General features: G+C 44.5%; 2 protein-coding genes and 1 long non-coding RNA gene across 3 annotated transcripts in view; 1 reads left to right on the top strand and 2 right to left on the bottom strand.

Annotated features, from left to right (window-relative positions):
* The window catches only part of LOC308394299 (uncharacterized protein), a 1,060,216-nt gene that overhangs the window by 427,603 nt on the left and 619,957 nt on the right, over positions 1-12,656 (bottom strand). The window lies entirely within an intron of this gene.
* LOC308394330 lies at positions 5,747-6,344 on the top strand. Its single transcript, XR_013971199.1, has 3 exons — positions 5,747-5,876; positions 5,957-6,095; positions 6,247-6,344. It is a non-coding gene; the product is annotated as an uncharacterized lncRNA (long non-coding RNA).
* Positions 8,930-11,019, bottom strand: LOC308394307 (uncharacterized protein). The gene is made up of 2 exons (XM_080878565.1): positions 10,934-11,019; positions 8,930-10,498 (listed from the first exon to the last, which is right to left on the bottom strand). Exons 1-2 carry the CDS (start codon positions 10,999-11,001, stop codon positions 9,319-9,321), a joined length of 1,248 nt encoding a protein of 415 aa, XP_080734691.1. The 5' UTR covers positions 11,002-11,019; the 3' UTR covers positions 8,930-9,318.

Raw genomic sequence — 12,656 nt, forward strand, 5'->3', positions numbered from 1 at the left:
TGGGAGTCACACTGTTGTGATACTGGGGAGAAAAGGGTAAGGTTTGATAGACTAAACCATTACACACAAAACTTGAAAAACCTAAAGAGTGTGTGAGACTGCTAGCTGTGTCGTTCAGCAATAAACTCATCTATAAATGTGTTAGTAAAGAGTGACTTGTACTTCTGTCCCATTAAGCAACGGTTTAACAAATTTCACTGCAAACTATAAAAGGAATCTGGATTTAAATAGAACATAGTAGTGCAGGAAACACTAGTATAAGGTGTCTATGGAACAAATCTCCTTCAGCGTTCAAAATGACCAAAGTGAGGCCTACAGGCGTTTCTCTCAGTTGGTTGTGTTCAGGGAAAAAGCAGCTAAATACACTGAGACTGCTCCACATTGTTAGTGAGTTAACTCTGGATATCTGTAGGTTTGTCAAACTTGGAGTGAACAAAAGCAGAAAACAGTAAAAGATGCAGACAGTGAAAGTCTGGTTTATTTCATGAACACAATGAAACATTTTCGGCAAAGTAGCGTACATGATAAATAGATACACATAACACGGACAGTGAGAAGTAAAACTCGTCGTCTTACCACATGTTATATTCTGTAAACTTAAAATAAACCACAGAAATGAGTGTTTTAAAGTCATTATTAAAAACATGAGTCAACATTACTGAAGTGACACTTTAACGATGCTTCACATCACCGTGTTTATGATGATAAAACATGTTCTCTCGTTAGTAGATGTCTGCTACACATACATACACAAAGCTGTGTAAGGCAACTATTGGCGACTGTCAAGCCTTTGAGTCGCCGAGCAGCTGAATAGGGGAATAATGTTGACGCGCCCGCTGTTTAAAACGTAAGTCAAAGTTCCAGGTTAAAACTCCTTTATTTGTTATCAAATCCTTAAAATCCGTAGAAAAACAGTGATCAAAACATTCCAAGCTTGAGCGGTCAGCAAAAGTCGACTTCCTCCATCACCCACTCATTCACAAAAATTCCCTCAGGACGTGAACAGATGATATAGCAATCACTATTACCGACACCACGTGACCCAAAGCTACGCCTTATCCACAACAGCAACTATAAATAACGAATCTAAACGTATATACATAAAATACAGAAATGAATGAGGTGGAATGAATACTACAAATGTACATAAGGTGCAGCTGCAGTCTGGCAGTGGGAGCAGTGTGACAGGTCAAGTGTTAAGAAGGGAGATGGCGAGGGGAACGAAACTGTTCCTGTGTCGGGTGGTCCTGGTCTGCAGGCTTCTGTACCGTCTGCCAGAGGGCAGCAGATCAAAAAGTCTGTGTGCAGGGTGTGAGGGGTCTGTGATGATTTTCCCTGCCCGTTTCCTGGTTCTTGAGCGGCAGGGGGGTGCCGATGATCCTATCTGCTGCCCGTACAGTCCGCTGCAGTCTGCTCTTGAACTTGAAGCTTTTGTTACCATACCTCAAACACATGTACCCATACCTTAAACAAAAGCACTGCTTTGCACCCTAGTTGCAATTATGCAACACACATGGTCCTGCATACTACACTCTATTTCACACATAAGACACTTCGTTCACAAAATGAAATTTCAGGGTGCCACCCTGGAAAACATCCAAAATACAAAGCACATCGGGTAATTGCAACCACTCAATACACACCTGAAGGCACGTACTTGAAAAACTGAACACCAATTAGCCAACTACAAAAAGCCCTCAGTTTAGCCAATTAAAGAACTTTGCAAGCATGGATGGAGGGAGAGCAAGAGGAGGAGGTCGTCGAAGAGGCCACGCACAGACCCATATTTCTGATGATATAAGAGCAACTTTGGTGGACCATGTCATCAACCATGGCCTGACTATGAGAATTCTCTAGAATGACTCGAAGACCTTCTGGGGCAGGACGCCAACGCCTGTTCACACAACAGCAGGAACTTGCCGTTGTGGACCTAGTGAGGGCAGACAATGCCATCCGTCTCCACCAGCTACGAAAGCAAATACAGGGAGTGCAGAATTATTAGGCAAGTTGTATTTTTGAGGAATAATGTTATTATTGAACAACAACCATGTTCTCAATGAACCCAAAAAACTCATTAATATCAAAGCTGAATGTTTGTGGAAGTAGTTTCTAGTTTGTTTTTAGTTTTAGCTATTTTAGGGGGATATCTGTGTGTGCAGGTGACTATTACTGTGCAGAATTATTAGGCAACTTAACAAAAAACAAATATATACCCATTTCAATTATTGATTTTTACCAGTGAAACCAATATAACATCTCCACATTCACAAATATACATTTCTGACATTCAAAAACAAATCAGCGACCAATATAGCCACCTTTCTTTGCAAGGACACTCAAAAGCCTGCCATCCATGGATTCTGTCAGTGTTTTGATCTGTTCACCATCAACATTGCGTGCAGCAGCAACCACAGCCTCCCAGACACTGTTCAGAGAGGTGTACTGTTTTCCCTCCTTGTAAATCTCACATTTGATGATGGACCACAGGTTCTCAATGGGGTTCAGATCAGGTGAACAAGGAGGCCATGTCATTAGTTTTTCTTCTTTTATACCCTTTCTTGCCAGCCACGCTGTGGAGTACTTGGACGCGTGTGATGGAGCATTGTCCTGCATGAAAATCATGTTTTTCTTGAAGGATGCAGACTTCTTCCTGTACCACTGCTTGAAGAAGGTGTCTTCCAGAAACTGGCAGTAGGACTGGGAGTTGAGCTTGACTCCATCCTCAACCCGAAAAGGCCCCACAAGCTCATCTTTGATGATACCAGCCCAAACCAGTACTCCACCTCCACCTTGCTGGCGTCTGAGTCGGATTGGAGCTCTCTGCCCTTTACCAATCCAGCCACGGGCCCATCCATCTGGCCCATCAAGACTCACTCTCATTTCATCAGTCCATAAAACCTTAGAAAAACCAGTCTTGAGATATTTCTTGGCCCAGTCTTGACGTTTCAGCTTGTGTGTCTTGTTCAGTGGTGGTCGTCTTTCAGCCTTTCTTACCTTGGCCATGTCTCTGAGTATTGCACACCTTGTGCTTTTGGGCACTCCAGTGATGTTGCAGCTCTGAAATATGGCCAAACTGGTGGCAAGTGGCATCTTGGCAGCTGCACGCTTGACTTTTCTCAGTTCATGGGCAGTTATTTTGCGCCTTGGTTTTTCCACACGCTTCTTGCGACCCTGTTGACTATTTTGAATGAAACGCTTGATTGTTCGATGATCACGCTTCAGAAGCTTTGCAATTTTGAGACTGCTGCATCCCTCTGCAAGGTATCTCACTATTTTTGACTTTTCTGAGCCTGTCAAGTCCTTCTTTTGACCCATTTTGCCAAAGGAAAGGATGTTGCCTAATAATTATGCACACCTGATATAGGGTGTTGATGTCATTAGACCACACCCCTTCTCATTTGCCTAATAATTCTGCACTCCCTGTATGTGTGTGCGTGTCCAGGGTTCAGCTGAGACAGTGTCCTTCGCCCTGCCAGGCTAAGTAAACAGTCTTCCAGCCAACCCAGGTGGCCTTGCATGGAATGGGAAGGAACAGACTCAACACAGTCGTTATCAGGGTGTTGTTCAGCTCCGACCTTGAGCCCACGTCTGGGGCTGAAGGGGTATCCGCATAAGTGATGGTGCTTTTTACTTTAGTGCGAACAGCTCATATGAATTTCAAAGCAGTTCTACAGTCCAACACTGGTCTCTCAATCTCCCGTTGGAGAGCCGCGAGCTTCGCCATACTTGCGTTCTGTGATGTTGTCATTCTTGTGCTCAAGGAGCCGATTCTGAGAACTCACGGCAGTGTGCCTCCCCGAGATGTCATCCAATTTGTGCCCAGAGATGTTATTCCGAGCGAGCCTTTCCGAGATGTATCCAGTCTGCAGTCAGAGATCTTATTCTGAGTATCCACAGCAGCCGTAGTCTCTCCAAGATCTTATCCGTGCTGACTCAATGAGCCCATTTTGAGAAACTCACGCCTCTCCCATCGTTCCAATCCCAGCGGGCAGCCTTGTGGGGGTTTGAACAGCCGGTTCCGCTTTCTCAAGCCAGCTCCGATCAGCCAGAACCCTGTTACCATGGTTCCGAATAGGTAGATATCTTCAGCACGCAGACTCACCCGAGCCCAAACTTCTCGTTGAGAAATTGCATTTAGGGACCAGTTTTCAACAGGACAATGACCCCAAACACACCTCCAGGCTGTGTACTAGAAGAAGTATACTAGATGGCGGCGCGCACAGACGCAGCGGCTCTATGCTCTCCACTTGGGTGCCTTTCTTTTTTGTTTCTCCACTTTTTCTTCTTCTTTTGTTTTCCTTATTGTGAAGCCAAATTTTCCTACAACCATCTGGAATTATGCAAGATCGGATATAACAGCCAGATCCCCATTACCAGTGATTATCAGAGGGTGCACAACATCCCCCCGGAGATAGCGAGAACATCGGGTGCTCCGTGGATTGTTATCGGCTCTGCCAAGAAACGCAGGCGGCGGAAGGAACGCAAACAAAAGCGGGGATGCCTGTCGGGCCTGCTGGCCAGGCTAAAGAAGCAGCCTTTCAAACCACCGCTCCCGAGCATCTTTCTGACCAGCGCACGGTCGGTCGTCAACAAAATAGACGAACTGAACCTACTTCTCGCCGCACAGCCAATCGTCCGTGACTGCTGTGTCCTGGTCGTCACGGAGACATGGCTCACTCCGCGAGGCTCCTGCCTACGACAGCCGTAACGCTCCGACAATCCATCAAGCGGTGGTAGCTTAGCAAAGTCGTACTGAAACATCTGACAGATTTTCGAGCGCCGTGCACATAAAATCGTTTCGAGGTCAGTAAACACAACCAGAGTTCATACATAAGGCACACAGGGTTATAAGGGGCTCTGTCGACTTTCAGAAAAATCAAAGGATTGATTTTAAGTGCGCCGTATTTTCCAAACAACACGGTAATAACGACGGCCCGCTAGCATGCTCTACCAAAAATAGTGCTTTGTTGTGTATCTGACGGACGAAAGCTAAACCAGTTCCACACCACTGAAGCTGCAGCATTTTTACAAACCAGTTCTGGTTCATCCGTTTCATTTAGCGATCCACTTTCGCTCTTCTCATTCTGCGTCATCATCCAATTCCACCTGTGATCTTGTGTCACCATTGCTCTCTGAGCTTTGTGTTGCTTCTTCTGTCACCTGACAAATAGGACATACATGACAATAAGAATAAAATGTGGAGCTGCTTCAGTGTGTCTGTCACTTTGTGCAGATCTTGACTGATCAGTAATGTTTGTAGGCTGAGTGCATTTTTAAAACAAGTTGTGCAAACTGCACTACAAGGTGGAATATTTGCAAAATCATAACTATGACCTATGAATACGTCAGTGCCATTAAGATGAAATTCTTGTGTCACCAACATTTTAACGTTAGGCATATAATTCTAACAGCCTCTGTAAACTAATATCCTGGCTGCTCGAGGCTGCTGTTTTCTCTGACAGCTTCACTTAGATTAGAATTAGAAACGCTGCTCTGAGACTGAGAGAACTAACAGTGCTGCATGTTGTGCTGTTAGTTTCCAAAACACGTTATTCATGGTTACATACAGTTTTAGACTGATGTGGGCCAAAGCCTAGCATAGCCTGCAACGTTATTGTGACGGACACATTTTATGTGTCAGACCCAGGACCCTGAGCAGTTATGGACCAATATTATAATGTATGTATTTTGTATTGCTGTCCCTCGTTCTCCCTGCTTGTAGACGTGTGTGTGTGTGTGTGTGTGTGTGTGTGTGTGTGTGTGTGTGTGGCCCTGGCAGGTGATTGGCCACACCTGCAGCTGATCAGGCCTGTCGGAGGAGCTATTTGAGAGTGTGGTGGAGCTCTCTCCGACGCTGGATCATTGCGTGGCTTCACGTCAGTCTCTCGACCAGTTCCTAGTTTGAGTCTGCTGCATTATTGTGTGTCTGACGGCTTCCTCTCTCTTATGTCCCCAGGAGTTACGGGGAGACGAGAGGACAGCGAGCACGGGGTGCTCATCACGGAGAAGCGGAGACAGGAGCACTAGCACTGGGAAGAGGACACGTCACGGGAGTCGGGAGAGCACGGGATTTATTGTCATGTCTGTCCATCGCTGTAAATAAACGCACTGCTTGTACATAGAGCACCGCGCCTGTGTCCTCCTTCCCTACACCCCCACGGTCTGCCAGCCAGACCGTGACATTATGAGTGAACTTGGCTTTAAGTGACTTACAGGTTTCTCTGAAAAATACTTTCTTATATCCAGGTTCTTCCTCTTTGCTGCCGTCCTCCTCTCCTCCTGGGAGCGCAGGCTTGCCGCTGCTAAAACTCAACGGAGCTCCCTGAAAGGTTCAGCCAATCACATTGGCCATATTTGTCACATGAGGTAGGACTCCAGCACAGGATGTAATTTAACTCTTTCGGCACCGCTGGGTGAATGAGACGTTGACAGATCTTTTTTTTTCTTCTTTCTATCAGGTTTGCTTTTCTTTACTCGAAGAGAACAAATTATTGGTGAGGACAATTCAATAATCGCTGGATATTGGTGGGGACATGTCCCCTCCGTCCATGCCAAATCGACGCCCTTGCCCGAATCGATTCAATCCATGATTCGATTCGATTCGATTCGATTTGGGGAAATTTTGCCTCAGACAGTCAGCAATATTATAATTTAGATCATACCCCCCCCCCCCCACACACACACACACACAGCCTTATGGGTACAGTAGTCTCCTGCTACACCTCCTTTTAGCTAAAGACATACTTCACAATGACTCACTCAGCTCACAAGAACAGGAATGCAGAGCATTATCAAACGTTAAAATGATACACATCTCTCACTTGTTCACTTACATTTAAACGAAACACATAATTGTAAACATCTCTAACAGCCTAAGCCAGCTTTGAATAGGGCCTGAATGGATAACTTCAGAGAATTACACATCCAATCTTACACGAGGTCTCACCGCTCGACCAGATCTGGTAACAGTCCCTGTTGGTGTGAGGTGGCTCCTATTTCTCCTTAGAAAACCTGTCTGTCTCTACCACATAAGATCTGGGAGCACTGGCAGGTCCAACTACTGCTCCAGTGGTTCCTTCAGTAGTAATCCACACCTTCTGTCCTGACTCTATGTCTGCGGTTGTAGTGTTTTGCCTGCTCACGCCTCCCCTCCTCATCCTTCTCGCGAAAAGCCTGTAGGTCGGGCCACTTTGGCACCAGCTTCGCAGCAGCTTGTGGCAGAGAGGTACGCAGGTGTCTCCCCATGAGCAACTGTGCCGGTGAGAGCCCATGTTCCAGTGGGGTGGCCCTGCACGCTAGCAGTGCTCTGCTGTAGTCACAGTCCTCTCAAGTCTTTAATGGTACGATCAGCGCGTTCTGCCTCCCCGTTGGCTTGGGGGTACCTGGGGCTGCTCGTTTCATGTGTGAACTGGTACTCTTTAGCAAAGTGCTTGAACTGTTCTGATGAAACTTGCGGCCTGTTGTCCGATACCACAGTCTCGGCAACTGCATGTCTTGCAAAGGCCTCTTTTATAGCATTAATAGTGACCTCTGCTGTTGTGTCTCTCAGTTCACCAAGTACCAACGACCAGATTTGGTGTGTGGTAGTAACAGGCAAATGAACTTTTGTTTTTTAATGATTTGAATATATATGAATGCTTGTGCATAAATACACAAACAATACACATATGCTTTCATGCTTTCAATTGTGTCATTTACGTGATCTAGGTCAGCGGTCTCCAACCTTTTTTGCACCACCGACCGGTTTATGCCCGACAATATTTTCACGGACCGGCCTTTAAGGTGTCGCGGATAAATACAACAAAATAAAACTAGTACCGGTACCGAAAAAGAAGATTTATTCATAACACACGTGAAAAGACCCAGGAAAACCGAGTTAATGATAAAAACGATAACAAAATAACGCTGAAAAGCAATAAAAACCCTGAAAACCAGACATTTCACACCTGAGCCTCAACTCTCGCGGCCCGGTACCAAACGACTCACGGACCGGTACCAGTCCGAGGCCCGGGGGTTGGGGACCGCTGTTCTAGGTAGCTCTGTTTTGGAAGTTCAGTTCAAGCTAGAAATGTGCTTTGGAGTTTGTACGTGTTTTGTCTCTAGGGGCCACCACATATATTTCTATTTACATTCAGGTGACAGCAATCCATGGATGGTTTCGACATGCAAGAGGATATTTTCCCCGGTGCCCAGCGGGAGAAGACACTGCTTGCGATGTCGATGAGGTCCTGTGGCCAGACCCCAACAGACGGCGGGATCCATGAGCCCACGTATGCACAATTGTCATGATTTTTTGTGTGTACAGTATAGTGTTTTTTCTATTACTGTATTATGTTTGTGTTTTGCTTTATCTGAATTGATGGTGCTGCAGTGGACAATATTGAGTAGGCCTATTTGCTTTTTTTGGTTGTTTGTGTCTCCTGAAAATGTGCCTTCAGAATAAACAATGACAATGAAAGACTGCAGTGTTTTATATGAAGTAGACTAGTGTGTCCCCCTGATCTGATCTGCATGTGATGCAAGTATGTGTCATTTTGTCAACAGAGTTACATCTTGACAGAGGAATGTTAGGTTTTGACAGCAGAGTTTCAGTTTGGCACAGATGTGAATGGTATATTTTGATGTGTCATGTTTACTTGTGTTTAGAGTTTTGGCACAATGAGCGACGTTTTGCAAAATGTGTTCAAGCAACGGGCAAAAACTGTAACATGTTTTTCACCAAAGATTTCAGCAATTATAAAAATTCAACTCAAGCTATTCAGCTATTAGCATTCACACTGCATTTTCTACAGGAAGTACATTTTATATACCAGTTTCAGTTCAAAGTGCATTAAAAATAATAAATAATTATTAAAAATAATACCATCAATATGTTACTGCACTACACTTACTGGACTTGTGGAAGTATTTTGAGAACCATAAGAGATTCTTACAAATGTTTGAAAGAAAAAAAATCTTTAACATAGCTGGAGACTCGTGTAGAAATATGAATGAGTTTATAAAGTTTCTGTCATGGTGTGCTGTGACAGGCAGGTAGTAGGACCCAAACACAGGACTCTTACGTGGAATGAAACTTGAATCGGCAGCTTTTATTGCTGGAAACTCAGGTGGACTCAAGAAACTACAAACTAAGAAACAAGAACTAGGAAAACAAATCAGGAACTATGAACAAGAATCAAGTAAAGAACACGGAGGAGAAAAAACACCCAGCCCACTGAAAACTAAAGAAACCCCCAAAAACATGAAGAACAATCATTAAGGAACATATTTACATATTTAGAGTTACTGCAACACCAACACTGGGTCACAGCTTCAGTGTCAGTCGGTGACTTTTGGTCTGCAACAGCAGCAGAACAGACTTCTCAGTCTTTTGAAGAAGCCCTTTTTCTTCTTCTTGCTCTGACGGTCTTCGGACTTCATGCTGGCTTCAGGTTCTGGAAAAGGTTCCTCAAAGGGAACATCAGGAACCGGCCCAATTTCAGAACAAGATCCGTTGATCATATGATCTTCACCTTCAACACAGGATTTGGACTCGCCATAGGGTTCCTCACAGGGAGCGTCGGGCTCTGCAACACTTTCTGACAGAGCTCCTTCGATCGTAAGGTCTCGAGTACTCAGACTGGATGCCCTTTCAGAAAGAAGTTCCTCACAGGGAACGTCGGGCTCTGCAACACTTTCTGACAGAGCTCCTTCGATCGTAAGGTCTCGAGTACTCAGACTGGATGCCCTTTCAGAAAGAAGTTCCTCACAGGGAGCGTCGGGCTCTGCAACACTTTCTGACAGAGCTCCTTCGATCGTAAGGTCTCGAGTACTCAGACTGGATGCCCTTTCAGAAAGAAGTTCCTCACAGGGAACGTCGGGCTCTGCAACACTTTCTGACAGAGCTCCTTCGATCGTAAGGTCTTGAGTACTCAGACTGGATGCCCTCTCAGAAAGAAGTTCCTCACAGGGAACGTCGGGCTCTGCAACACTTTCTGACAGAGCTTCTTCGGCTGGTGGAACATTTGCCACTGAAAGGCCGTCAGAGGAGCGCTCACCATTTGTGCTCTTCACATCAGGACTTGAAGGGGGCTCAAAGATTTCACATATCCGGATCCTTGCTACATCAGCAATGGTCTTCAGCAACAGGGGTGCAAAGTTTGCAACTTGGATAGACAGAATTTCTTCAGGAAATTTCTGTCTAATCTCCGTCAGGATGCTGTCGACCAGATCGTCTCGGATAGAGCGGGTGAAGACGGCCTGTGTTTCCATCGCCGTGAGGCTCTTGGAGACACGATCTAAAGTGGCCTTGGTGACACTGGTGGAGAGGATACTTAGACTCTGGGAGGCCATGTTTAGGAGGGGACGAGGAGGAAGCTCCCAGAAACCCTGGAGAACGCGGGGAACTACCTCGACCACTACCTCCTGCGCGGTGAGCAGTTTGCTGTTAGGCTGTTCCTGCTGCTTCTTTTTCAGGATTTCAACGTAATCCTTCACCGCGCTGAGGAGTTTAGGTGCTCTGTAGAAAAACATGATAAGAGTTATCTGTTAAACATATTCAAAGCATCATTTAAATATTGAAACACTGTAGCTGGACTGTTAACCCTGTAACCACCTTTGTAGCATACATGAGTTTCTGAGACCTCGATCTCATCAACATGATCAATACTTGCTATAATTTCTAAATGTTGTGGACAAAACTCTTTTTTAGTCTAAAGTTAACATTGTCGTTAACAAAAGGTTGCCAAAAACACCCAGTGTATCAAATGTGATACAAAAAATAAATACACAATAAAAGTAAATCATACACAACATGACATAGCAAAGAACTCATGTGTGGCTTTTGTTTAAAGGGTTGATAAACATCTCAGTTCCAAAGAATCTGAATTTTCTGGCTGTTTTTTGATGGGTTGGGTCTTACAGGGTTAATAACTGTATGTTACATGTGACTCACTGAAATTTAGGAGGTACGGCCTCTGGGAACTGAAGAAGCAACCTGGCTTCAAATTCAACGTCCCTCATTTTATTGCTGACGTTCACCGCCCACACCTGAAACAGAAAACACATTTACAGTGCGCTTATGTGTAAAGGTTATGTGCACGTAATGAAAAAAAAGTCTTGTGGGTTTTCTCGTCTTACCAGCCTTAGAAGAGGTTTGGCTTCCTCTTTGTCAAAATCCTCTAACTCAAACTCCCACAGCCTTCAAAAGAAAGCAAAGCAGAGGTTTTCTCTCAGCACTTACACGTCATCACAAACAGACTTTCAGGTGTGACAGTAACTCACTGCTCTCTGAGCGTCTCCCTGCTCTTCTCCACCAAAAGATCTCTCAGATCTTCAGCAGTGAGGTTCGGTGGAATTAGATCTTCCTGCTGAAGTCTGAGAAACTCCGTCATTACCGCAACCTAAAAGTAAAGGAGACATTTAATCACCACCACTCTCAGGTCCTCAGAAATGACCTGATATTTTCTGTCAGCTTTGGTTTGCATGAATCTGGGTCTAACCTGAGCCTTGTAGCCCGGAAGATACCAGCAGATCTTTACAGCTGTTTCATAAATCCGTGTGTTGAACAACACCTGTCAAAGAAATAGCAATTTAGTCATTGTTACTTAAAATGATTTTCAGTTTGTCAACTTTTAAAACGACATCAAATTCTTCAAATTACTGAAATGCAGTAAAAGCAAAAGCGTCACATACCCTGATAGGCTTATAGATTCCTTGACTCTTTTCCATTTAAACGTGTTCAAATCAAAGTCAGGAAGAAAAACGTCAACTGCTCTCCAACGATGGCGTACGGGGGATCTGGACCTGAAAATGCTCTCAGCTCGGTGGTCTCGCACAGATGAGCTCTTTTGACAGTCTGATGTTTATTTATGAATGCAGAATTTCTTGAGCAGTCACCATGGAAACTTGATGCAGCTTCATGTTGTTAAATTAAAAGTAAACACTGTGTATTTTGCACTACACTCCACTAAACTTATCATATAAGTAAATAAAGTGTGGGTTAGGTCCCTCCTGTGGAAAGAGCCACACAAACCGATGGATCAGAAAAGACAAAGTCAGCTACAGCATGCCTTTTCATATTATGTGCCTGCTTATCTCCATTTCTTTACAGTAGATGGGAACTTTTGCAGTAAAGCAATGGCTTACAAACAGTGGACTGTGGACTAATGCAGACATCTGAAGCCTGACAGCAGCTGGTATATACACAGCTTTGGACAAACTGGCCCTTTAAACAGCCCAGAGGAAGAAGAGACCTCTGCGTTATCAGTGCAGCCTAAAGCACAATAATAATAATACTATTAATATGATTTTTAGAGCAATAATGCCCCCAAATAATGAAGTCATTAATTACACATCCGTCATGCTTCACAGGAGGTCAGGAGTGACCGATGAACGTGATGCTACATTAGAGTCTGTCCTATGAGTTCAGCAGGAGGAGGTGAACCCACAGCTGGGACCAGTTCTCTAGTGGGTCCAGTATCATACTTGTGTTCATCCTGGTCTGAACCTGGTCAGAAGAACTGACTTCACTTTTGAAAATTCAATACTTATAAAAGGTAACCCCAAACAGTCTACAACGGCTGTTTTCTGTCCACCGAAGCAAATTTGATTGACGAGGTTTTTGTACCTTCACTTCTCCAAAAAGCAAATAAAGAGATTAAACAAAGATTTACTGA

Source organism: Rhamphochromis sp. 'chilingali' (genome assembly GCF_963969265.1).
Source record: "Rhamphochromis sp. 'chilingali' genome assembly, chromosome: 3".
In the NCBI taxonomy this organism is placed as follows: domain Eukaryota; kingdom Metazoa; phylum Chordata; class Actinopteri; order Cichliformes; family Cichlidae; genus Rhamphochromis; species Rhamphochromis sp. 'chilingali'.

Coding starts and splice junctions, on each gene's coding strand:
- LOC308394307 (XM_080878565.1), bottom strand. CDS start 11,001: ATGAGGGACGTTGAATTTGAAGCCAGGTTGCTTCTTCAGTTCCCAGAG. Junction 10,499..10,933: donor GCCGTACCTCCTAAATTTCA/GTGAGTCACATG, acceptor GTTTTTCTACAG/AGCACCTAAACTCCTCAGCG.